At 60.7% G+C, this 22,941-nt stretch overlaps 3 protein-coding genes across 11 annotated transcripts in view; 2 read left to right on the top strand and 1 right to left on the bottom strand.

Annotated features, from left to right (window-relative positions):
- Positions 1-9,160, top strand: part of SBNO2 (strawberry notch homolog 2) — a 42,313-nt gene extending 33,153 nt beyond the window's left edge. For all 7 annotated transcript variants that reach the window (XM_040240218.1, XM_040240215.1, XM_040240219.1 and 4 more), the window contains 21 exons: positions 152-269; positions 536-641; positions 1,022-1,175; positions 1,808-1,984; positions 2,238-2,335; positions 3,048-3,130; positions 3,978-4,169; positions 4,378-4,547; positions 4,986-5,117; positions 5,554-5,689; positions 5,763-5,875; positions 5,976-6,047; positions 6,144-6,252; positions 6,367-6,441; positions 6,556-6,699; positions 6,779-6,873; positions 6,966-7,058; positions 7,208-7,339; positions 7,517-7,593; positions 7,679-7,869; positions 7,990-9,160. In XM_040240218.1, the coding sequence (XP_040096152.1) occupies positions 152-269; positions 536-641; positions 1,022-1,175; positions 1,808-1,984; positions 2,238-2,335; positions 3,048-3,130; positions 3,978-4,169; positions 4,378-4,547; positions 4,986-5,117; positions 5,554-5,689; positions 5,763-5,875; positions 5,976-6,047; positions 6,144-6,252; positions 6,367-6,441; positions 6,556-6,699; positions 6,779-6,873; positions 6,966-7,058; positions 7,208-7,339; positions 7,517-7,593; positions 7,679-7,869; positions 7,990-8,477 (2,955 nt within the window). In that variant the 3' untranslated portion in view covers positions 8,478-9,160. The remainder of the gene's footprint in view (positions 1-151; positions 270-535; positions 642-1,021; positions 1,176-1,807; positions 1,985-2,237; positions 2,336-3,047; positions 3,131-3,977; positions 4,170-4,377; positions 4,548-4,985; positions 5,118-5,553; positions 5,690-5,762; positions 5,876-5,975; positions 6,048-6,143; positions 6,253-6,366; positions 6,442-6,555; positions 6,700-6,778; positions 6,874-6,965; positions 7,059-7,207; positions 7,340-7,516; positions 7,594-7,678; positions 7,870-7,989) is intronic.
- Positions 9,161-10,425: 1,265 nt separating this feature from the next.
- GPX4 (glutathione peroxidase 4) lies at positions 10,426-14,395 on the bottom strand. Of its 2 annotated transcripts, XM_040240224.1 has the most exons (7): positions 12,654-12,785; positions 11,588-11,682; positions 11,366-11,510; positions 11,076-11,227; positions 10,940-10,964; positions 10,742-10,801; positions 10,428-10,670 (listed from the first exon to the last, which is right to left on the bottom strand). In XM_040240224.1, exons 1-7 carry the CDS (start codon positions 12,735-12,737, stop codon positions 10,638-10,640), a joined length of 594 nt encoding a protein of 197 aa, XP_040096158.1. In that variant the 5' UTR covers positions 12,738-12,785; the 3' UTR covers positions 10,428-10,637. The 2 variants fall into 2 exon arrangements, with proteins under 2 accessions (XP_040096157.1, XP_040096158.1); XM_040240223.1 differs by having other exon boundaries at positions 10,426-10,670; positions 10,742-10,964; positions 12,654-14,395.
- A 3,157-nt stretch (positions 14,396-17,552) lies between these two features.
- Positions 17,553-22,447, top strand: POLR2E (RNA polymerase II, I and III subunit E). Of its 2 annotated transcripts, XM_040240239.1 has the most exons (7): positions 17,553-17,807; positions 19,251-19,425; positions 20,235-20,350; positions 20,699-20,779; positions 21,135-21,193; positions 21,306-21,384; positions 21,491-22,447. In XM_040240239.1, the coding sequence occupies exons 1-7, from the start codon at positions 17,751-17,753 to the stop codon at positions 21,554-21,556; spliced, it is 633 nt and encodes a 210-aa protein (XP_040096173.1). In that variant the 5' UTR covers positions 17,553-17,750; the 3' UTR covers positions 21,557-22,447. The 2 variants fall into 2 exon arrangements, with proteins under 2 accessions (XP_040096173.1, XP_040096174.1); XM_040240240.1 differs by lacking the exon at positions 20,699-20,779 and having other exon boundaries at positions 17,571-17,807.
- The last annotated feature ends 494 nt before the right edge of the window (positions 22,448-22,941 follow it).

Genomic DNA, 22,941 nt, shown 5'->3' on the forward strand with positions numbered 1-22,941 from the left:
GCCCTGGTGGCCTCACATCCCAAGGACCCTGCCCTGTGGCCAGAGACACCAGGCACCTTCTGGATTTCCCCCAGCCAGGAAGGGAGGCAGTGTGGTGGGTCTGTCGGGTGGCCTGCCTTCCAGAATAGTCCTTAACCCACGCCCAACCCAGATTGTGTTCGACGAGTGCCACAAAGCCAAGAACGCAAGCTCCACCAAGATGGGCAAGGCCGTGCTAGACCTGCAGAACAAACTGCCCCTGGCCAGGGTGGTCTATGCCAGCGCCACAGGTGAGGGCCCGCTCATCGATGGGTGATACCTGCCCCAGCGCAGCTGTAGGGGCATCCGATCTGCAGCCTGGCTCCTGCCAGCCACCTTGCAGCCTCTCTGCAGAGATACCAGCCCCTGTCAGGGGCCTCCCCTCTGCCCACTGGGTGTGGGCACTTTTCCAAGAGCCTCAGGTCCCTGTTGCTGGCCCTCATGCCATTTCTGGGGCCCCATCCAAGGCTGCCAACCTAGCCAGGTCAGAGGAGCTGACAGCGGCCCCCCTCCCCAGGTGCTTCTGAGCCCCGGAACATGATCTACATGAGCCGCCTGGGCATCTGGGGTGAGGGCACGCCCTTCCGGACCTTCGAGGAATTTCTGCACGCCATCGAGAAGAGGTGCGCTCTTCATGCCCACGTGTTGGAGGTGGGGCCGCAGAGGGCCCTGCTTCTCATATGTGAAGGTGCAACCCTCCCACCCACTCTCCTGTGGCAAGCAGGGGGGTCTTGGAATGAAAATTCCATGCTTTTTCTGCCTAGTACTTCCAGTCATCTCAGGGGAAGGGCCCTCCCCTGCCCCCTGCCAAGGCAGACCACTTTCTCTTTCCAAGGCGCACCCACAGGGCCTTTGCATATGCTCTCTGCCCCACACACCGCACCCTGTGCACCTAGTCCTTCCTCACTCTCCACAGTGACAGCCCCTACCTCGCTGGCTCCATCTCTTGGGACCTAGCATGTGGTCTCTAGCTGGCACCCAGGCAGCCTGTGCTTGCCCACAGGGGTGTGGGCGCCATGGAGATTGTGGCCATGGACATGAAGGTCAGTGGCATGTACATCGCTCGCCAACTCAGCTTCTCTGGTGTCACCTTCCGCATCGAGGAAATCCCGCTGACCCCAGCCTTCGAGCGCATCTATAACCGGGCAGCCTTGCTGGTGAGCCTCTGACCTAACAGACAGCCTTGGTGTCCCCTTGGAGTTCTGCCCCATCACCTTCAGCATCTCCCCTTGAGGGCGCCACTCAGATTAGTCAGACTGTACACAGGAGGAAGCGGCTGGCCCACTCACCTCATCCTTGGCGGGAGCCCAGCATCTCAATCCCATTCTAGCTGGGGATTCTGTCGGACTCCACTCCCCACGTTGCCCCAAGGCATGATCCAGAGCTGGTAGCCATTTCAGGCTCTCTCTGTGGGGCTGTTCTAGGTGTTATAGGGTGTGGAACAGCCTCTCTGGCCCAACCAGGTCAATATTAAGAACCCCCTCCCTGATGACAACTACAGATGCCCCAGACATGGCCCTCTGTCCCCTGGGGGCCAGTGGCAGGAGGCAGGCAGGGTAGATATCCCCACCACTCTGGAGGTATTGGCCATTTTACCCTCTTGATTACATGAGTGCCGTTTTCACCGTGGCTTTCCGAATGTTACACATCTTGGATTTTTAGCATTTCTGACCATCCAGCTATTGCCAGGGCCTCTGTATAGCCCCACTTACAGCCCCCATCCTCTGGCCCTACATATCTGTGGGTTGGGGGCTGGCAGTAGCAAGCTGAGCTTTGCATGTCGTTGCAGTGGGCCGAGGCCCTGGGCGTGTTCCAGCAGGCAGCCAACTGGATTGGCCTGGAGTCGCGCAAGTCCCTGTGGGGCCAGTTCTGGTCAGCCCATCAGCGCTTCTTCAAGTACCTGTGTGTGGCCGCCAAGGTGCACCGGCTGGTGGAGCTGGCCCAGGAGGAGCTGGCGCAGGACAAGGTGAGCTGGGCTGGGCTGAGTCCCCAGAAAGAAGCGGGCACAGGCTTGTGTGGAGAACGGGATTGTCTGGGAGCTGAGGCCAGCCATTGGTGCCACGTTAACGTCCCAGGGGATGTGGACTTGTTAGGGTCTGGCAGCCTGAGTAACACAGGGGAGGGAGGACGGAGTAATAGGCCAGCCCCACGTTCCCAACTGCAGGGGCGGGTGTGGGGGCAGGGGTGCCAAGCCTGCTCACACACACCCTCCCCTGCAGTGTGTGGTCATCGGGCTGCAGTCCACAGGTGAGGCACGGACCCGAGAGGTGCTGGGCGAGAAGGAGGGACAGCTTGATGGCTTCGTGTCCGCCGCCGAGTGAGTGACAACTTCAGGGCCCTTTCCCTGTGTGACCAACCCTGGGGCCGACCTGGGGCCTGGCCCTGCCTGTGACCCCAGCCAAAGGAGCCGACCCCAACCCTCAGAGACCTTAGGTCCAGCCCAGGTTATTAAGCCAGAAAGGGTAACCATGGGGACCCAGCACTCGGTGGGCACCAGCCCAGGGTCCCGAGACTTTCGAATGAGGCTTCCCCAGGCTTGCCCCCTACATGGGTACTGGGCTGATTCAAGGACTACACAGATTTCAGGGACTGTCCCTGGTGGTCCCTGAAGCTCCTGGCCTCCCTTCTCACCCTGGGCGAGGATCCCAGCACAAGGCCCCTTGCCTGCTCTGCCTCATCCTGCCTCTTCCCGCATGGTCCAGCATGTCCTCCCTTCCCTTGGGCCCCCCACCCTGGGATGCCCCGCTTCTACTTCAGAGCCATCAGCGCTTACAGGCAGAGCCCCACCCAGCCCCCCACCTATATTTCATCCATTGCCCACCAAGTGTGGGTAGGACCCTGGTGGGACCCCTGCCCCTGTCCCTGCAGCTCCTTCCCCCTCTCCCCATCTTCTCTGAGTCCCTGTGCCCAGACCCACCCTTGGGGCCCCTTGGTGCTAGGCATCCACTCCCTGCAGAGTAGCCCTTAACACATGGGACCCAACTCCTCCATGTCTCCCAGTGAAAACAAACTCTGCGTTTCACTTTCAGAGGCGTCTTTTTGTCGCTAATTCAGAAGCACTTTCCTTCGACCAAGAGAAGGCGAGAGAGAGGAGCAGGCAGTAAGAGAAAGCGTAAGTGCCTGCCACCCGCCTGGACCTTGTGCCTGTGGCCTCTCACTGCTTCTGCCAGCCCTCCAGCCTCCCTCCTTTCTGACCCTTGAACTGGGTTGGTGTGCTGCCACACAGCCACATGGCCTGAGCCCATCCCCACCCCAACCCTCCAGCGCAGCTGCTCAATCAGCAAAAAACCCAGTGCTGCAGGATGGCGGTGTGGCTAGTGTATCCCCAAGGACTCCAGCGTCATCCCCAGAAGGCAAGGCCTTGTATTCCCCAGGTGAAAGTGAGCCTGAGGCTGAAACCACACTGGTCCAGGGGACCAGGATGGAGCTTGTACAAAGCACCCCAGGATAGGGGAGTGGCCCGAGCACCTACCTGCAGGCACACACTGCACCCTGTTCTTGCAGGCAAAGGCTGAGCATCCTCTCATCAGGGAGAAATGAGGCTCAGAGAGACCAAGCAACTCACCTGAGAGCACACAGCCAGCCTTGGGGCCCAGTCCTGCCCCTCAGGCTGGGAGTGCCCTCCAGGGTGTCTGGGACAGTATTCAGGTTACTTGGGCCCCTGGACTGCCACCCCCGAGGGCTTGGGCATGTCCTCTGGCTGACCCACCCAGCGCCATCTTGTGAGGTGGGGTACGTGGCCTCCCCAGGCACTACCCAAGGACACACTGCTATGTCAGGAAGTCTGGCAGGGTCAGTAACACGTCCCCGCCAGCAGCAGGGCCCAGACATGCCACAGCTGCACAGGGGGAAGGGGCTTGGGCTATAAGCCCTAACCATCCAGGCATGCAGCCCGTCCCTGGGCCACTGGGAGTCTCCCCGGGACCAGGCTGCAGTGACCCTTGACTGCTCCCCTGCAGGGCGGCCACGGGGCCGTGGGGCCAAGGCACCCAGGCTGGCGTGTGAGGCGGCAGGTGTGATCCGCATCAGTGACGACAGCAGCACGGAGTCGGACGGCGGCCTGGACAGTGACTTTCACTCCTCGCCCGAGTCCCTGTTGGATGACGATGTGGTCATCGTGGACGCTATCGGGCTCCCGGCCGATGACCGCGGTGAGGCCCAATGCCGCCCTCCCCATCCTTGCTTCTCAGGCTCTGAGCAGGAAGTCAGGGGCACATGAGCAGGGGCAGCCAGGGGTTCGGGGAAAGATTCTAGACCCCCACTACCCATGGACTCCCTCACTCTTGAGGGCCCAGGGCTGGGAGCAGGGCTGTGGACAGGCAGCCTGGCCCAGTTCCCCCTGACCCTCCGGCCCCACAGGCCCCTTGTGCCCCCCACAGCGGGACCTGCACGGCCCCGGTGTCCTGGAGCGGGTTGAGCGGCTGAAGCAGGACCTGCTGGCCAAGGTGCAGGCGCTGGGCCGGGAGCTGCCAGTCAACACCCTGGACGAGCTCATCGACCAGCTGGGGGGCCCAGAGTGTGTGGCTGAGGTGAGCTCTGGTGCCCCCTGGTGGCCAGCTTGGTGGGGGTGGCTGCTGGGTCCAGTGTCCTGCTTTCCCCTTCAGGCAGTGCTGCCCAGGCCCAACCCCCAAACCCCCTCCCTTTCCCTTCCTCTCTTCCTCTCTTCCACTGTGTGCCTGTGCACTATCCCGGGACAGGCCCTGGTGCCACCTCAGATCTGTCTTGGTCCTATGTGGTCGGGTTGGAATAAAAAGACTCAGGAAGATGTAGTGACCGTGCCTGCTGACGACCCCATGGGTATCTGAGCCTAGGGAGAGGCCAGGTTCTGGCAGCCCCCACCGCCCACCCACACCCAGGAGCCCCAGGAGCCAGGTGGGGGGACAGATGGGGAAACAGGCCCATGGGGACCAGCCCCTGGGTGGCCACACCAGCTGACAACCTGTCCTCTCTCCCCACCACGGCCATAGATGACCGGCAGGAAGGGCCGCGTAGTGTCCAGACCTGATGGGACAGTGGCGTTCGAGTCACGAGCGGAGCAGGGTCTCTCCATTGATCACGTGAACCTCAGGGAGAAGGAACGCTTCATGAGTGGGGAGAAGGTGGGGGCCCTGGGGCACCCTGTGTGGTGGCTGCATGTGGGCTGAGAGGTGCAGGGCTCTTGATAGACTGGGTGGAGGACCACCAGCTGTGTATAGGGGTGTGTGCTGTGCTTGTGTGCCTGAGAGGGCCCCCCTAGCCCTCACCAGTCCCACTTTCAGTTTGAGTCGTCCAGGCCCTCTGTCAGTGCCTGGCCCGCTGATGCTGAGCTACCCCATGGGAGCTAATGTCTGAAGGGCCAGCAGACTCTGGGGGTGACTCAGGGTGGTCCCGACTCTAACTCTAAGCCCACAGAGGCCCCTCAGGGACACATACCTGACCTTGTGTGGGTCACCCTGAATGCTTCCAGTTAACCCAGGGCACATGGGGTGTAGGGCAAGGTGGAGCAGGCTGCCCGCCCTGCCACCCCTCTGACCCATCCCCGACCCTGTGTCCCAGCTTGTGGCCATCATCTCAGAGGCCTCCAGCTCCGGCGTCTCCCTCCAAGCTGACCGCCGGGTCCAGAACCAGCGGCGCCGGGTGCACATGACGCTAGAGCTGCCCTGGAGCGCTGACCGAGCCATCCAGCAGTTTGGTGAGCCCTGCTCCCACCCCAGGCCACGCCCCAGGGGCCCCACATGGTCCCTAAACACCCCTTCTGCCTCCAGGCCGGACCCACCGCTCCAACCAGGTCTCTGCGCCGGAGTACATCTTCCTCATTTCAGAGCTGGCGGGGGAGCGCAGGTTTGCTTCCATTGTGGCCAAGCGGCTGGAGAGCCTGGTGAGCCTGTAGGCAGGGGGCGGGCTGGTAGCTCCCAAGGCGGGCGGGTCAGGGAGGAGCAACACATGAGTAACGTGTGACGGCCTCCCATCCTGGGCAGGGGGCTCTGACCCATGGGGACCGCCGTGCCACTGAGTCCCGGGACCTGAGCAAGTACAACTTTGAGAACAAGGTACCTGAGGAGGTGGGGCCCAGGAGAGGAGTGTTCCCGGGGTGCTGAGACCTGGGGTGCCCCGGTCTCTGACATGGCCCTTGGCCCTCCCCGCAGTACGGTGCCCGGGCGCTCAGCTGTGTCCTCACCACCATCCTAAACCAGACAGAGAGCAAGGTGCCACTGCCCCAGGGCTACCCCGGAGGGGATGCCGCCTTCTTCCATGGTGAGCTGGTAGACCCCCCACACATACACACCAGGGGCACAGGAGACACTGGCGGTGAGGGGGAGCCCCGGTAGACTGTGGCCAGCAGTCGTGCGAGGCTCTCCCTCTCCGCAGACATGAAGCAGGGGCTGCTGTCAGTGGGCATTGGAGGGCGCGAGTCCCGGTCCAGCTGCCTGGACGTGGAGAAGGGTGAGTCCCTCACTGGCTGGCACCTCCAGGATGGGGAGGAGGGGGTGGATATGAGTGGAGAGGGGGAAGACGGAGGCAGCCTGGACATAGCCTGAGGCACCCTGCCATCCGCAGACTGCTCCATCAGCAAGTTCCTGAACCGCATCCTGGGGTTGGAGGTGCACAAGCAGAATGCGCTTTTCCAGTACTTCTCCGACACGTTTGACCACCTTATCGCCGCCGACAAGAGGGAGGGCAAATACGACATGGGCATCCTGGGTGAGCCCTGTGGGGACGCCTTCCCCTGGGCCAGGCCCCAGACCACTGCTCACCCCACTCACCCGCTCACCCTCTGCAGACCTGGCCCCTGGCATTGATGAGATCTACGAGGAGAGCCAGCAGGTGTTCCTGGCCCCTGGGCACCCGCAGGACGGACAGGTGGTCTTCTACAAGGTGAGCAGCTCTGCCCCACCCCGGCCCCGCTCACTGCCCCTCCCAACCCTGTTCACTGCCCCTCCCATGACCTGACACCTGCGTGCCTGCAGATCAGTGTGGACCGTGGCCTGAAGTGGGAAGAGGCCTACGCCCGGTCACTGGAGCTGACGGGCACCCACGACGGTTTCTACCTCTCCTACAAGGTGGGTCCTACAGCAAGCCCCCAATGCTCTCCCAGGGGCGGGACCCAGGCTGGTGGGTTGTCAGGGGAGGGCGGTGGCCATCCTCACGCCCTCTTGGTTGACATGCTTTCTCGCATACACGGCGCACCCCTGTGCACTGCCCCATCCAGGTCCGCGGCAACAAGCCCAGCTGCCTGCTGGCCCAGCAGAACCGCGGCAAGCTCTTCACCGTATACAAGCCAAACATAGGACGGCAGAGCCAGCTAGAGTCCTTGGATAGCCTGAGCCGGAGGTTCCACCGGGTAGGTCCCCGGGGCCCCCTCTGTACCCTTAATGCTCCAGTGTCCAGCAGCCCCCAGGCCGCCCTGGCCGCTAGGTGGGGGATGAGCAGCCCTAGGTCCTTTGCGACTCAGTTTCCCGCCGACCAGCTGGGGAGCGTGGACAGGCTCGTGCAGGAGCTCAATCCACTGTGTCCGCAGGTGACAGCAGAGGAGGCCAGGGAGCCCTGGGAAAGCAGCTACACCTTCTCGTTGACGCACTGCAGCCACACCACATGGTGAGGGCCTGGAGTGGCCTGGGGGGACTGTTGGGGGCACACGCTCACTTGCGTGGCAGCTGGTGTGAGCCGTGGTCCCTCGCAGGAACCGGCACTGCCGGCTGGTGCAGGAGGGCAAGGACTGCACACAGGGCCTGCGGCTGCGCCACCACTACATGCTGTGTGGGGCCTTGCTGCGCGTGTGGGGCCGCATCGCTGCCGTCATGGCCGACATCACCAGCAGCAGCTACCTGCAGATCGTGCGCCTCAAGACCAAGGACAAGAAGAAACAAGTCGGTGAGTCAAGGCACCAGCGGGCTGGGGGAGGTGGGCAGCCTCAGCTCCGCCCTGCAGGCCCTGATTCTCCCCGCCCCGTCCCGCCCCCTCCCACCCCCCCCCCCCCCCCCCCCCCCGCAGGCATCAAGATCCCGGAGGTCTGCGTGCGGCGCGTCCTGCAGGAGCTGCAGCTGATGGATGACGACGTGAAGCGCAAGCAAGCGCGCGCTCGGGGTCTCCTCGCGCCGCCGCCCACCCCACGTCCGCTTGCTCTGCCCTTCGGCCCCGGGGAGGTCCTGGATCTCACATACAGCCCACCGGCCCAGGCCTTCCCTGCGCCCTCACCCTTTACCTTCCCAGCCCTGGGCCCCGGCCCCGGCGGCCAGCTGCTGGGTGCCCCCGACACCCCCGACACCCCGGCTGACCCCGTGGCACTCCTGCACCAGGGCTGTGAAATCAACTTCAAGGAGGTGCTGGAGGACATGCTGCGCTCCCTCAACGCCGCGCCGCCCGCTGAGCCGCCCGGCCCTCTGGGCCCTCTGGGTGCGGGGGCGGCGGGCGCACCGGCAGGTGGAGCACCAGAGCGGCAGAGCGTCATCCAGTTCAGCCCCCCCTTTCCCAACTCCTAGGTCCAGGTATCCTTCCTGAACGAAACTTATTTATCCATAATAGGCTCCCGTCTACACGGGGAAGAGGGTGGCTAGCTGAGCAGGGCCAGGACCCCAGCCGACTACTGAGAGGAGCGGGGCCAGGGGCCCCTCGTCCAGCCTCCCGAGGCCTCTATTGCAGTGCCTTCCCGCCCGGTGCCTGGGCAGACCCCGAAAATGCTGTCCGCCCTGGGGGGCCCTCTGAGGCCTTGCCTGGTGCGCAATGGCCTAGTGCAGCCCCCACTCAGGATACTCGGGGCCCAGGCAGGGCCTGGGGGGGTGGCCCTTCTCTGTGCCTCTATCCTCTACTGCGCCCCCTCCAGGCCTGGGTTGGGGCTCCCACCCCACCCACCTTACAAGGCCCGATCAGGCCTATACCCCTGACATCCACAAAACTGGGTGGCCCCAGGAGCTGGAAACTCAGGAAACCCCAGGTGCTCAGGGCCCCACCGCCTCTGGGGGGCTCCAAGGGGCAGATCCCCTCTTAATATATGCAACCCCTCCCTGCTCTCTGTGCCCTAAATTATTGTCCAGCCACTTCTCTCAGGGGCCTGGAATCCCTGCAGAGCTGGTGGCTGGCCCCCTGGTTTCTATGTGTATTTATAATTAATTCAAGTGTATATATGTAAAGAGATTTTTTTTAAAATATATGTGCCTTTTCACTACTTGCCAGGCTGTCTGCTGCTGCGACCTGCAGGGCAGCGGGGTGGGGGTGGGGGGGCAATGGTGGTGGGTGCCCTGCGTGTTCCTTCCCAGTGGGGTGTGGGTGAGGTCAGAGTGACTGCTGGCCCTCATCTCTGCCAGCTCATATCACCCACAATGGCGCTTGGCCCTGTGGATGCCTGGGGCCAGGCTAGGGGAGACCCCACCCTACTGGGCCCTTTGTCCAATGTGATCCTGGCACCGGGACAGCAGGCCAGCTGCCTCTGAACTAACTATACCAAACCCCTGGAGCCTTGGACCAGATGCCCTGCTCCCTGCCCACTAGAGATGTGACCCCACTGGGACCCCCTTGGTGATGCTGAGTCCCATTCCCCAGAACCCCTTGATCTGGACTGCCTGCCATCTCTGCCTTGGTTTCTTCCCAGGTCTGCTCCAGATGGCTTTGGGTGTGGCAGGCAGGGCAGCCCAGGGACAGGAGAGCCCAAGAGTTGGGCTCAGTCTGGAAGGCAGGACGGGATGCCCAACTGTTCCTGGAAACTGGGGAGCATGCCCAGCCCATGGCCTAGAAGTTGGACTAGGGAGCAGTCAGGAGACCCTCCTAGAAGCAGCCAAGGGTGGTGGAGGTGGCTCTTGACCTGCCGTCCAGACCTGGCCAGTCCCCTCCCCCATAGGTCCCCACTCCTGGGGAAGGCTGCTGATCTTTCTGGCTGGTGGGGGCAGGAGGGGAGCCAGCTCAGCCATTCCACAGCTGTCTGCCTGCCTCTCACAGGATGGCCCCTTTGAGCAGCAGGTAGGCTGTACCCACCCACAGCCCTTCCCGGGGATGGGGCTGCATCTGCCAGGTGAAGCCCATGGGCAGGCCCGATGCCCGGACTCTGCCTTCATCACAAGGCTAGCATGGTGAGCAGGCCCTGCCAGGCATGGCTTGGTACCCAAACCAGCTTGGCCTGATGCCCAACCTGGGTGCAGAGGGCCTCCCAACGGCAGGGTCATGAGCCCAGGTCCCCTTATCTCCCACACCTGGGTACACTAGAGACCAAGGCCATCTGGGCTGAGAGCAGTAGCCAATGAGGAGGCATTATCTCCCCCCAGGATCAGCTCGGCCGGGCCGGGCTGAGGAGATTAGCAACCCCGGGCAGAAGGACAGATGGAGCCCTATGAAACCTGAAGGAACTCCACCTCCCACTTGCCCCCACCTCCCTCAGCCTGGGGAGCTGATGACACCTGCCCCTGAGCCCTAGGTTAGCAAAAGCCAGGAGCAAGCCAATCTGTGTTGTACATTTTATTCCCACAAGGCAGCCAGGGGTGGGGTTGCCAAGCCGCAGCCAGGCCAAGGGAACTTCCTCCGGCAGGAATGCACGCCAGGTTCTCAGGTCTGCCCCACCAGGGGCTGGTTTTCAGACAGACCATCATAGGCACCGGGGGAAGGCTCCTCGGAACACAGGTAGCAAGCTTGGGTAGGGGCAGCACCTTGTGGAGCTAGAGGTAGCAGGGCAGATCCTTCTCTATCACCTGTGGGGAGAAGAGGGTGAGGGACGACTTTTCCCGAGTCCCCCCAGCGGGCTCCCCAGACAGGTACCTACCAGGGGCTCTTCCATGGGACCATACCGCTTCACCACACAGCCATTCTTGTCAATGAGGAACTGCAAGGAGGCCACCGTGGGGCTGAGGTGAGCCAGTGGCCTGCACCTGCCATCCCCATGGCTCTGGACTCTCAAAGCAGCCCATCTGTGGCTGGTGGCTGTGTCTGTCCACCCAACCAGGGCCCCGACCCCCCTTACCTTGGTGAAGTTCCATTTGATGGCGCTACAAAAGAAGCATGAGGTTGTGAGGAATCCCTTGGCAGCTGCAGACCACCCCCTCCACTGCCCTGGGGAAGCCATCCCGTCCTCCCCAGTCCTCCAGCCCCCAACTCACTTTCCCAGCATGCCCCTCCCCTTGGGCTGGACTTTCATCCATTTCCACAGAGGGTGGGCGTCGTCCCCATTTACACAGATCTTGCTGAACAAATCGAATTTGACGTTATAGCCAGCAGCGAACTCTTTGATCTCCGCATTACTCCCTGGCTCCTGTGTAGACCCGGGTTAGGGAAGGGGGTGAGTGGGGAGGGGCCTATACCCCCTTTAGTCCCTGCTTCCACAGACAGCTCCTCTCCCCAGCCTGCACAAAGGGACACACAGGGACACCCAGGGCCAGCCACTTCGCACCTGCCTCCCAAACTGGTTGCAAGGGAAGGCCAGGATCCGTAAACCACACTCGGCGTATCGGGCGTGCAGGTCGACCAGCTGAGTGTAGTTTACGTCAGTCTTGCCTCATTGCGAGGCCACATTGGTGACGATGCACACGTGGCCCCTGGAGATGGGATGAGGCGGTCAGGTCAGGGCCACGACCTTACCCCCGCCGCCCCCACCAAGTGAGCAAGGACCCACCGGTACTTGTCCAGGTTAACCATGCGCCCGTCGATGTCCTTGGCTGAGAATTCGTGCATGGAGCGAGCACAGCGCCAGTCGTCGCGGGACGCGCACTGCAAGGCAAGGACAGGCTGAGCGGCCGACTGACCTCGGGGCGTGGCGCCCGCAGCCGCTCGGCCCACTCGCCCAGCCCAGGGTACCTAAGGGAGAAAAACTCGGGCCCTGGGACTAAGCAAAATGTGAGGCTCCTCCTCAAAGGCTCCCCTGTACAACAGGGCGCATTGGGCCGCAGTCATTGAGACCTAGGGAGGGCTCGGGACCCTGCCAGGTGCCCCACCGGAAGGGGGAGGCCGCTGGGTGTGGTGGCCTCCGTGCGCACCGGGTCTTGGGATTCTGTGGCGCAGCCGCTCTCCCCGGCCGGGGGTCCCGCCAGCCCAGGGCTCTCAGGAGCTGGCCTCCTCCGCCGGGGGCGCGCCCTCCTGCGACGGCATATCCGAGCCCTCCGCCTTCGGGGAGCTCGGCGCCGTCGTCCGGCTGGCAACCGGCGCCGCTGCCCGCGACGACCCGGGGAGCAGGCGGCTGCGCGGCCCATGCCCGCAGGTCTCTGACTGAACTTGTGCCCACCGAGCGCCGGGCCCCGGGAACAAAGGGCCGGTAGCCAAGGGCACCATGCCGTTCCTCTGTGACGCCACCGCAAGAGGCCCCGGAGCGCGCAGGGCGGGGGAGGGGCAGTGACGACCCGCGGCGCGTGATCCCGGATTTCCACCCCTTAGGCCGCCCCCACTCTCCAGGCCGCAGTCGGGGAGCCAGAGGCCGACGGCGCCACCCCCAGCTGCCCCGATACAGCAGCCTGTGCGCGTCGGAGGCTTCCAACCTCGGGTTCTGACCGCCCAGCCCTGTCTCCGGCCCCCCGGACGCCGCCTCGGTCCCTGACCTATACTCGGACCGTGACCCCCGCCAGCGCTCTAGCCCCGGTCCGAATGGCCGCGGAGGAGGCGGCCGGCGCCCCCCGCCCAAGGTCGCCAGAAGGCAGGTCGCGCGCCCGCCCAACGGCCCACTGGCCGGCCGGCGGCGCCGCACTCACCATGGTGCTGGCCAGGCCCGGCGCAGCCAGAGCCCCGCAGAGAAGCGCTGGCTTGAGCAGGCGGTACAGACGGCTAAAGCTCATCTCGGCGGTGGGGGGCTCGGGAAAGCAGCGCTCCTCCCCTCGCCGAACCGACCAATGGACGCGCGCCGGCGGGCCTTACCTCCCCGCCCTACGCCACGCCCAGCAACACTCTCACTGGTCGGATGCTCAGGCGTCGCAGACGCGTGCCCACACCAGCCAATGGGAAGCCGGAGTGAGGCTGGTGGGGCGGGGCCTGGGCAGGGCTGCGGTTTTTGTCGCTGCATGTGACTGCGCATGCTCGTGCGCGGGCACGCGTTCGCGTCCACGCAGGCGGCGCGGAGTTGGGTGGCGGACAGTTATCCGCACTGAAGGATGCCCGACAACTTGAGATACTACTGGAAGCCCGTGGCAGGGGATCGGGGTGGTGGGGGGCAAGGTTGGCTCGAACTTTCAGAAAATATGCCTCAGTTTACTGAACACGTATTTGTTTCTTTGAAATGTAAATAAAACCACGCTGGGCATCGGACTACCCCCACAAGGGCTGCGGTGTCGCTACGAGGGCCTGGAGTTCACCGGAGGCGACAGGCCCGGATGGAGGTGGCGCTGCCGCAGGGTGCGCAATGAGCGCACGGCAGGAGGTCGCCGCCCTTGGACAGCGCAGGCTTAGCCGCTTATATAAGTGACACGTGAGCCCTGGGTGGGTAAGGGAAGCTTGGCAGTTATCTTGTGGTCCCGCCCCCTTCTCTGAGCGGACGCGCAGGTGTGTGCTTAGAAAGGAAAACACAAGACCAGAGAAGCTTGTTGTCACTTCCAACGTGACACAGCACGAGTGCACGCGGTAGGGGACAGCGCCCGCTGATCTGGCTCCTGGGGCATTTCCACTCGAGGCTCAGGCGTTCGGCCACTGCCCAGAGAGCAGGCCCATCCCATTCTTGGGACCTGAGTCACGGAATTCCACAGCCCGCCTGGCTGCCCCCCACCCCCCACCCCCAGCGGCGGAAGGACGTTGACCTGCGGCCAGGAGGGTGGTTTCAGCTTGTGCTGTTGGTCAGTTTCTCTCTTCTTGGAACCTCCCGGTGGACGTTTCTGCAGAGGCCTTGGGGGCAGGACTTTGGGGGCTGGGCTTATTTGGGGGAACGCCCCCCACATACACACACATACACACACACCCTGCAACCTAGGCCTGCCCCAGGGGGCTTAGTAGGTCGCATTTGGTGGCAAAGGGGACAGGATCCCTGGGGCCAAGTTGCCACACTCCTGTCTTGCACAACAGCCTTCATGTACTTCTGCCTCTCAGCCTGATTAACCAGAGCGGGTGAGTTCTCAAGTCACATCTTTGCTGGAGCCCTCATTGTCTCAGCTTAGCTATCTCACTTCTCAGGAAATCCCCCCTCACTTCCGCCCGGGGTGGGGGGCGGGCAGCCCTGGGTGTCAAGGCCCACACCAGCCAGTCTGAGTGGCCCTAAGAACGACACAGCTGCTCCTAGTTTCCCTTATGGTGGGATCTGTAACTTTGTCATGAAGATGGCCACCCTCACTGGTTACTTGAGGGTTTCCAGGAAAATAGCTTAGGATGACTCCCCTTCCCCGTGGAGCCCACTGCAGGGGAGACATGGGCAAGGTCTGACCCCAGTCCTGACTTCATACCAGTTACATTGAGAACAGAGCGGGCAGGACGAGCTGCTGGCTGTGGTTCCACTGGCTCTGGGAGGGCTTTGTGCCTGGGGATTCACTGCTGTTCCAAACATTCCTCCCCTTACAGAGGAGGCAGTGGAATCCTGGGGAAGCCCCAGCCAGGCCCCAGGAAGGCTCCCCTGTGGTGGCCTTTGAGTTTAAAATTCACATAACATAAAATTCACCATTTTCACCAAAGCATACAGTGATTTTTAGAATATTCACAATGTTGTGGGACCATCACCACTATCCAATTCCAGAACATTCTTATCACCCCAAAATAAACTCCATCCCCATTTTGTAGTCACCCACCCCAACCCCTGGCACCCACCATCTATTTCCTCACCCCGTTAAAATTCCTATGAGTGGAATTAGACAGCACTTCTTTGCTTTCTGTGTCACTTATGTCATTCGAAAACAAACCCTGTCCCCATTACCAGTCTCCTCCATCTCCCTACCTCAGCCCCTGACAGCCGTGAATTTACTCTGTGTGGATTTGCCTGTCCTGGACTATTCACATCAATGGAGTCATATTCTAGGTGGCCTCTTGTGTGAGGCTTCTCTCTATGAGCATCATGTTTTCAAGGTTCATCCACATTATAGTGTGTGTCAGTGCTGCTTTTCATGGCTGAGTAATATTCTATGAAATGAATGGACTATATTGTGTTTACCCATGTATCCATTAATGAGTATTGTGCTATTGTACCATTTGGCTTTGTGATGCTGTACAAGACTTTTTGCGTGGGCGTGTGTTTTCATTTCTCCTGGGCATGCACCCGGGAGTGGAATTGCTGGCTCACATGGTCACTTTAGGTGTTAAAAGGAGCTGCCAGGCTTCCCCACAGCTGCTGCTGGATTTCACATCCCCAGCCAGGAGTGTGTGTGAGGGGGGTGGCCTGATTTCTGACCCCTGGGCTCTGCCAATTGGCAGAGCTGCATGGTGGCGGGTTCCCAGGAGAAAGTTGCAACTCCATGTCCCATTGCTGAGGTCACGCAGTCACAGGCAGAATTCTAATTCATGGGCGATGGGGTGGGGCCCACCTGCTCCTGTGAGTCCATTCTCCCCTCTTCCCTGCCCCAAGGAACAGCAAGGTCACCTAACATCCCCTGCCACCCACACCTGGGCCTTCCCCGGGTAAACTCCAGGCTGCCCTTGGGAACCTCCAGCAGTTCTGCCCCCTCTCCCACTCAGATTTGCCCATCACCTAGATAGACACTCTTTCTCCTGTCTTAAAACTCACTCTAGGGCATCCCTGGTGGCTCAGTGGTTAAGAATCCACCCGCCAATGCAGGAGACATGGGTTCAATCCCTGGTCCAGGAAGATCTAACATGCTGGAGGGCAACTAAGCCTGTGTGTCACAACTACTGAGTCCAGGCAGCCTAGAGCCCATGCTCTGCAACAAGAGAAGCCACCGAAATGAGAAGCTTGTGCACCACAACTAGAGAGTAGCCTCCACTCGCCACAACTAGAGAAAGCCTGTGCTCAGCAGCTAATACCCAATGCAGCCAAAAATAAAATAAATAAAACCCACTCTAGAACGCCTCTCTTTCTACCCCTTCATACACATCTCCGATTTCTTTCCTCCCATAAAGAAAGGCCTCCTCCCCGGATCTGCCCTCTGTGGTCACAAACAGTGGCCCCTGGGCCAGTCCCCTTCTCAGTCCGCAGACCTGCTTTGACAGCTGCTCCACCCCCCTCCTCCAGATACCTCCTTCACCTGACTCCAGGATGCCAGGTTTCTACCCACCCTTTATTCTGTTTCAGGAACACTTAGGTAGCGCCAGCACCCTGCAATCTTCAGCCAAGTACATATGCAGTGGGTTCTGTTCTTGCCCCTGTTCTACAAAGGAGGAGGGGGACACTGAGGCACAGAGAGGTTAAGTAATGTGCCCAGGTCACACAGCCAGCACTGGAGCCCAGGTAGCCACATCTCTTTGTCTTCTGCCGTTTCCTCCCCTCCTCCCAGCTTCAGGGCTCAGGCCTGACATCTGATGCGCTCTGTGACCTCATCAGCCTCTCAACTCCAGTCTGCACTGTGCTCCCACAACATCCACGTCAGCCTCCACTCCAAGCTCATCCTGAGTTTCAGGCTTGTACCCTACTGTCCCCTGGATGTCTCCCTGTAGGGTCCCCCAGGAGTCCCCAGCTCACCATGTCCAAAATCTGCTCCAGATCTGCCTCCTATGCCTCCCCACCGAGGTCTGTTCTTCCTCCTCTGCTTGTCTTTGTGTCTTTCCACATCCTGTCCACCTACAGATCCTATGAGTGCTGCCTTCTAGACACCCTGGACCTGCCCACAGCTCACCCTTCAGTTGAAGCCTCATCTATCTCTGGCCAGGACGGTCCTCCCTAGCCCACTCCTTGGTCTCCCTGTTTCTGCCCTGTGGAGATGCTGAAAATGGCTGCAAGCACAAACTTCTCAAACCCAACCAGCAAGGGCTCCCAAGATCTGCCCCCACCTGACCCTCTGACCCACAGGCCTCCTTGCTGCCAACACACTAGGCCTCAGGGCCTTTGCACACGCTGTACCCTCCACCTGATAACACTTTCCTCAACATCCCCAGGGCTTCTACCCTCTCACCCTTTGGATTTTTGTTGGAACCTTCCCTGACCACATCTGAGATTTCTCTATTTTTTCTTCCACAGCACTGTCTCCTTCTAACACGCTGTATCATTTACTTATGTCCGCTGTTTCTGTCCTGTCTCTCCCTGGCATGTAAGGATGTTTGGTCTGTTTTGTTCCCCGTCCCTTTGGCTCCTCATTAAATATTGAATCATTGAATTAATATATTACTGAATGAGAAGTTACTGACACAAGTAAGCTGGGCTGAGCAGGCCTGAGCAAACCTCCTGAACGAACTCCGAGGGGAAGGGCCGATGCAGAGGTTGTGCACTCTTGGGGTATCCAAGCAGGGGCTGGGCTGGGGCTCAGGTGCATTTTGTAAGCACCAGGAACTATACCAAGCTCCTCCCAAGTACGAGCATCCCTTTAGATCCTCTAAAATGGGGGACACTTTATTCTTTTCATTATACAAAACGGAAAACCGAGGCTCCGCTCACACTTCCTCAGTCTCTCCAGATTCTAAACACTGTCCAGACTGACGTTGAGCAAAAACCACCACTCCCGAGAAGCCTTGCAGTCAAAGCATCGCGAGAACTTCCGAGGGGCGGGTGGGCGGTGCTGTTTGAAAGCTGCTCGCGCAACCAACCGCCGCTTTAGTAAGGCTAGGGCTGCCCTTGACAGTGCCGCTGCCGAAGGTCGCTGTATTCAGGCGTTCGCCTGCGACAGCCCTGCACGGGTAGACGACGTGTTGGGGGCCTGATCAGGACTCGGAGTAGGCACTGTGGGCCCGGGTCGTGCCGGTCGCAGGCGCAGTGTGTGAGAGCGGCGGCAATCATGGACGATGAGGAGGAGACATACCGGCTGTGGAAGATCCGCAAGACCATCATGCAGGTGAGCCGCGCGGAGGCAGCCCTCCTCGGAGAACGCGGTGAGGGCGTGCCTGGCTGCGCCAGACAAACTGGGCACGCGGCGGCCGAGGCGTGAACGGCGGGTGCTAGGGCCCGCTGATGGGGATGAGCCTCTTCACCCGCGGCCGCGCGGCTGGAGCGGAGGAGTCGAGCCCCAGAGCCCCCCGAAAAGGGGTCAGCATCTCGCTCGAGCTGGAGGGAGGGAAGGCGGGAGACGCTGGGCCGCCGTGTATTTGTGTTTCTGGAAGGTTGTGGTGTTACAGCCTCTGATCCCTGAAGTTCTTAATCAGTAAGAATTGGTAACAGGCCAGACTAGAATTTCAGGCAAGGCTTTGTTGGAGCTTATGCTGCAGCAGGAGGGAGCGAAAACAAGCAATAGGCGCCTTTCTTAGGTCGTCTTGAATGGGGTGAGGGTGGGCGCGGGTCCAGGGGTCATGCCAGAGTGATGACTTGGGTGGTCTGCCTACCCTCTGGGTAGTGCTGTGTGCAGGGATCACGCCTGGCACCCAGCTTTTGCTCCCGGCACCTCAGAAGTAGCAGTGGAGTTTTTGACTTTTTGTTGTTGTCTATCATTTGCTCGAGCTGGGTAATTGCACGGTTATTTTTAGTCCGGCATGGTTTCTGGGTATTCTGTTGCTGGAGGAGATGTTTGTCCAAATGCAGGCGCTGCCGCAAAGGGTCCCAGCTCCCAGCCCGTCTTATCAGCACCACCTTAAGTGCATAATGCAGAATCCCGGGTTCTGGACGGTGGAAGGACCCCTGGTGGGCTGGTCTGACCGCTGTCTGGTGGTTACTTGGATACCTTGCCCATCAACTCAGTCTCAGTGTCACAGCAGTCACAACTGCAGCTTTTTCTGTGTACCACATGCTTTAAGCCATCATGTGAGAGGGGTCCAGTGTCATGCCACAAAGACTTGGGGCCTTGATCAAGAGCGCCCAGCCTCTTGGGAATTGTGCTGGAGCTAAGGCTGGGCTATGACCCAGCCTCTCCAACACTTGGCAGAGCTACTCAAGACAGGGCTGGAGCAGCTGCGCTTCTACCTGATGGTGTCGGGGCTGCAGGAGAGGAGACCCAGGTCTCTGAATGGAGACTCGGTGGGAGGTGGGGGATGTGGGCAGGGCTGGGTGGCAGCTCCAACCTTCCTTTCTCTGTCTGGGTCCTCACCTAGTCTGTGTGCTCACAGAGCCCTAGTTTCTGAGCAGGACCTTGAACTGCTGGACCTCAGGCTTTTGCCTGGTTTCCCAGCCAACACTCGCCCGGCCTGCTGTACCTGTCAGACCTACGCCCTGGGGCCTGGCTCTGGACTCAACATCCCCACTTGCATCCCAGGGCTTTCCCCAGTCTCCTCTGCGGTGGCCTCACCCACCGGAGCTCTGGCTACTGTCCCATCTCCACTGTGCGATCACCTGCCCTTTCTCTCTGCAGCTGTGCCATGACCGCGGTTACCTGGTGACCCAGGACGAGCTGGACCAGACTCTGGAGGAGTTCAAGGCCCAGTTTGGGGACAAGCCCAGTGAAGGGCGGCCGAGGCGCACGGACCTCACGGTGCTGGTGGCCCACAACGATGACCCTACCGACCAGATGTTCGTCTTCTTCCCAGGTGAGGGCTGCTCAGGGCCAGCTCACAGCAGCCACCTGCTGTGCATCCCAGAGTCATGCACCCACCCTTATCCTTCTGTCCCCTGCCCTCCTTGCTCTGGGGACCCCTTCTCCAGCTTCCCTCTTCTCGATCACCCATCCATTCTCTCTGGGCCTAAAGATCACATTTCCAAATACAGTTTCATTCTGAGATTCCAGGGCCAGGACCCCAACAGAGGGACTTTGGGGGCAGAGTGGGTTAGTGGAATGGGAAGTGAGAGCAGCTGGAGGGGGCGGACGTACTGCACACAGACCCTGGGGCTGCCCTAAGTGCTGGCCTGCTGGGCCCCTAGGGTCCGGCTGTTCTGTGGCAGGCCCTGTGTGCTGCCAAGACCATGAGGACCCCCACCGCTGCGGCATGGAGATGGGTGGTCTGTGTCTGGCAGGACCATACTCTCCGGGTCAGCTCACCTCAGCTCACCTCTGAGAACCCCAGCCCTTGTCTCATGAACTCCCAGACTAAACCAAATCCAGGGCTTCCCAAACCTCAGAGCCACTGAGCCCTGGCCAAGCCCAGACTCCCAGACCCCACTTCCAGAAGAGGTCCCTGAGGTCCACGGCGCCCAGGGCGGTTGTCAGCTCCCATGTGACCTGGAGGCAGCCAGCTCCCCCATTCTGGGAACCAGCTGCCAGGTTCTTGCTTTGCACATGGGGAGGCTGAGGCCTGAGAGTGGGAGTGGCACCGCAGTGCCTTGGCAGAGCCAGGCTAGAACCTGGGTGCCCGACGGGAAGGGGCCCCGCAGCACTGATCAGCCTGTGCTCTGCCTGCAGAGGAGCCCAAGGTGGGCATCAAGACCATCAAGGTGTACTGTCAGCGTATGCAGGAGGAGAACATCACGCGTGCCCTCATTGTGGTGCAGCAGGGCATGACGCCCTCTGCCAAGCAGGTAAGCCCGCCCCGCTGGGGTGGGATGGAGCCTGGCCAGCACCTCTGTCCCCAGGCCCAGGGACCGGCTGCCACACTAGCTCCCAGCCACCCTGGGAGCATCCTGACAGGTACTCACCTTTCTTGATGTGAGACGAAGGCCTTATTACTGTGCTGAGAGCCGGGGCGGAGTTGGGTGGGGTTTCCCAATTTATGATGCGAGATGTCTTTCTGAGCCACAGAGGTAAACCCTGCTCCACTTCCAGGGTGCAAGCTGCCCACAAGGAGGAGCTGGGTTGGGGCGGGCCTGGGGGCCACAGAGGGGCGGGCAGCTGCCCCTGCTGCACTTGAGGGTTGACGTCTCTTCCAGTCCCTGGTTGACATGGCACCCAAGTACATCTTGGAGCAGTTTCTGCAGCAGGAGCTGCTCATCAACATCACAGAGCATGAGGTAGGGGTGCGGGGGCTTGGGTGGGATGAGATTGGAGACCCACCCCCCAGCCCCTCACCTTTTTAGGAACAGCAGACGTCCGGGGGCCCCCCAGTGTGGAAAGAAAGTAGGGCAATCCAGCCTTCAGTCAGGAGTTGGGGGCCGGGGTGCAGTTTCTATCTCCCCTGGAGCCCCGGCTCCCAGGATTGTGCCCTGTGGCCCATCTGCAGGGTGGGGGTGTAGGCTCCAGACATGCACCCCCTCCCTCCCAGTGTGGAGTTAGGACTGGCTCAGACGCTTGGAGCCTGAGCTGTACCCCTTCCTTGGGGCCTCTTGGGGTCTGTCATCCCATGGAGCCCGGGTTCTCTTCTCACAGCTGGTCCCGGAGCATGTGGTCATGACCAAGGAAGAGGTAACGGAGCTGCTGGCCCGGTAGTATCCTTTCTGGCCCCTGACTGGGCCCAGCTCCTCTCCCCACCCTGCCTTTCACCCCAACCCCAGACCCCCAGTCAGTCCAGTGAGGCCTTTTCCCTGACCTGCTACCCAGTAAACTCCGAGAGAACCAGCTGCCCAGGATCCAGGCAGGAGACCCTGTGGCGCGCTACTTTGGGATAAAGCGCGGACAGGTAAGAAGCCCTCCCAGGGTGGAACTAGAGCCAAGGCTTCTGGGCAGGGCGGAGGGAACCCAGGCTGCTGCTCCTGCACCACTCCAGCTCTGCTTCCTGCCCCTAGGTGGTGAAGATCATCCGGCCGAGCGAAACTGCGGGCAGGTACATCACCTACCGGCTGGTACAGTAGCTGCCTGTGGACAGACAGCTGGCGTCAAGGGCCCAGGCAGTGGTGCTCATCCCACTCTTGTGAGCGCGCTGCACCACTTCCCTCTCTGGAGGCAGCCCCAGTTCCGGCCTGGTTGTACCCAGCTTCTATGACAAACAGTCACAGATCACACGACTAACTGCCTGTTTCTCTGCCAGCATGTCCCCTGGGGGACAGAAAGACTGTTGTGACCACCCCCTCTCCCCACCCTACTCCCGCCGCTCCTGGCCAGGAGTGTGGGAGCTGGTTGCCTTGGGAACCTTGCCTCTGCTCCCCCTGGATCCTAGGGCGCTTCACCTCGGGCCTAGGATCTGCCTTTCCTGGGCTGAGAGTCCCTGCAGCCTCTCCTGGATGCCAAGCCCTGGCCCTGGATCCCAGCTGACGGTGCCTCTGGAGGGGCCAGGACACCTCAGGGTGGCCCGGCATCCTCTGGCCTCCCCACGCTGTGTCCCCCACGGTGGCCCTGATGCTGCCTGTCCAGGGGCTCTGAGGACAGCAGCGGTGAGATGGAAACTGGGATTTGGTTGCTTTGGAATGCTGGGCGTCTTAAAGAATTAAAGCTGTTTTGAGTAATAAGTTCACTCATCTGAAGACCAAGGCAAAACAACCCTGGGTTTGCTGTGAGCAGCCTTGCTCAGGCTCTTTTCCACTCCACAGGGTCACTGCTCACTTCCCCTGGAGGAGGCAGGGGTGGAGCTCCAGCACACCTGCTAGCTTTGCTTCTTGGTGCTCTTCTTCCATAGAAGTTGGGGGTCAGACTACTAGTTTTCCTCTATACTAACTTCAGAGGCCTCCCTCCCCAGGCTAAGTGCCATTGTTTGTATTTTTAATTAATAGCTTCGTTGACGTGCGATCTACATACCATACAGTTCACTCGTTTAAAGTTCATGGTTCTGTGATTTTTAGTACATGCAGAGTTGTGCACCACAGTCAACTGTGGAACACTCCATCACTCTAAAAGAAAGCCCCATCCTGTTAGCAGTCACCCCAGCCCGACCACCACTAACTCTGTTTGTCGATCTGCCTGTTCTGGACGTTTCCCACCAGTGGAATCACACCCTGTGTGTCCTGTGTCTGCTGCTCTCCTGAGCATCGTGTTCTCAGGGTCTGTCCACGTGGTAGCCGTGTCAGGGCTTCTCTCCTTTTCCTGGCTGAGGGGGCGCTCCCGTGTGTGGAGGGACACTATGTTTCTTCTTCAGTTGATGGACCCAGGTTGTTTCCATTGTGCGTAGTGTTGCTGTGAGCGTCCAGGTACACATTGCTGTGGTTGTATTTATTTTTCTGGGTGTGGTGTGTATGTTGGAGTAGAGTTGGTCTTGCAGAAGCTCTGGTCATCCTTTAGAGAAGCTTTCAGACTGTCTTCCCTG

The sequence above is a fragment of the Oryx dammah genome, unplaced genomic scaffold, assembly GCF_014754425.2.
Source record: "Oryx dammah isolate SB20612 unplaced genomic scaffold, SCBI_Odam_1.1 HiC_scaffold_5, whole genome shotgun sequence".
Lineage (NCBI taxonomy): Eukaryota > Metazoa > Chordata > Mammalia > Artiodactyla > Bovidae > Oryx > Oryx dammah.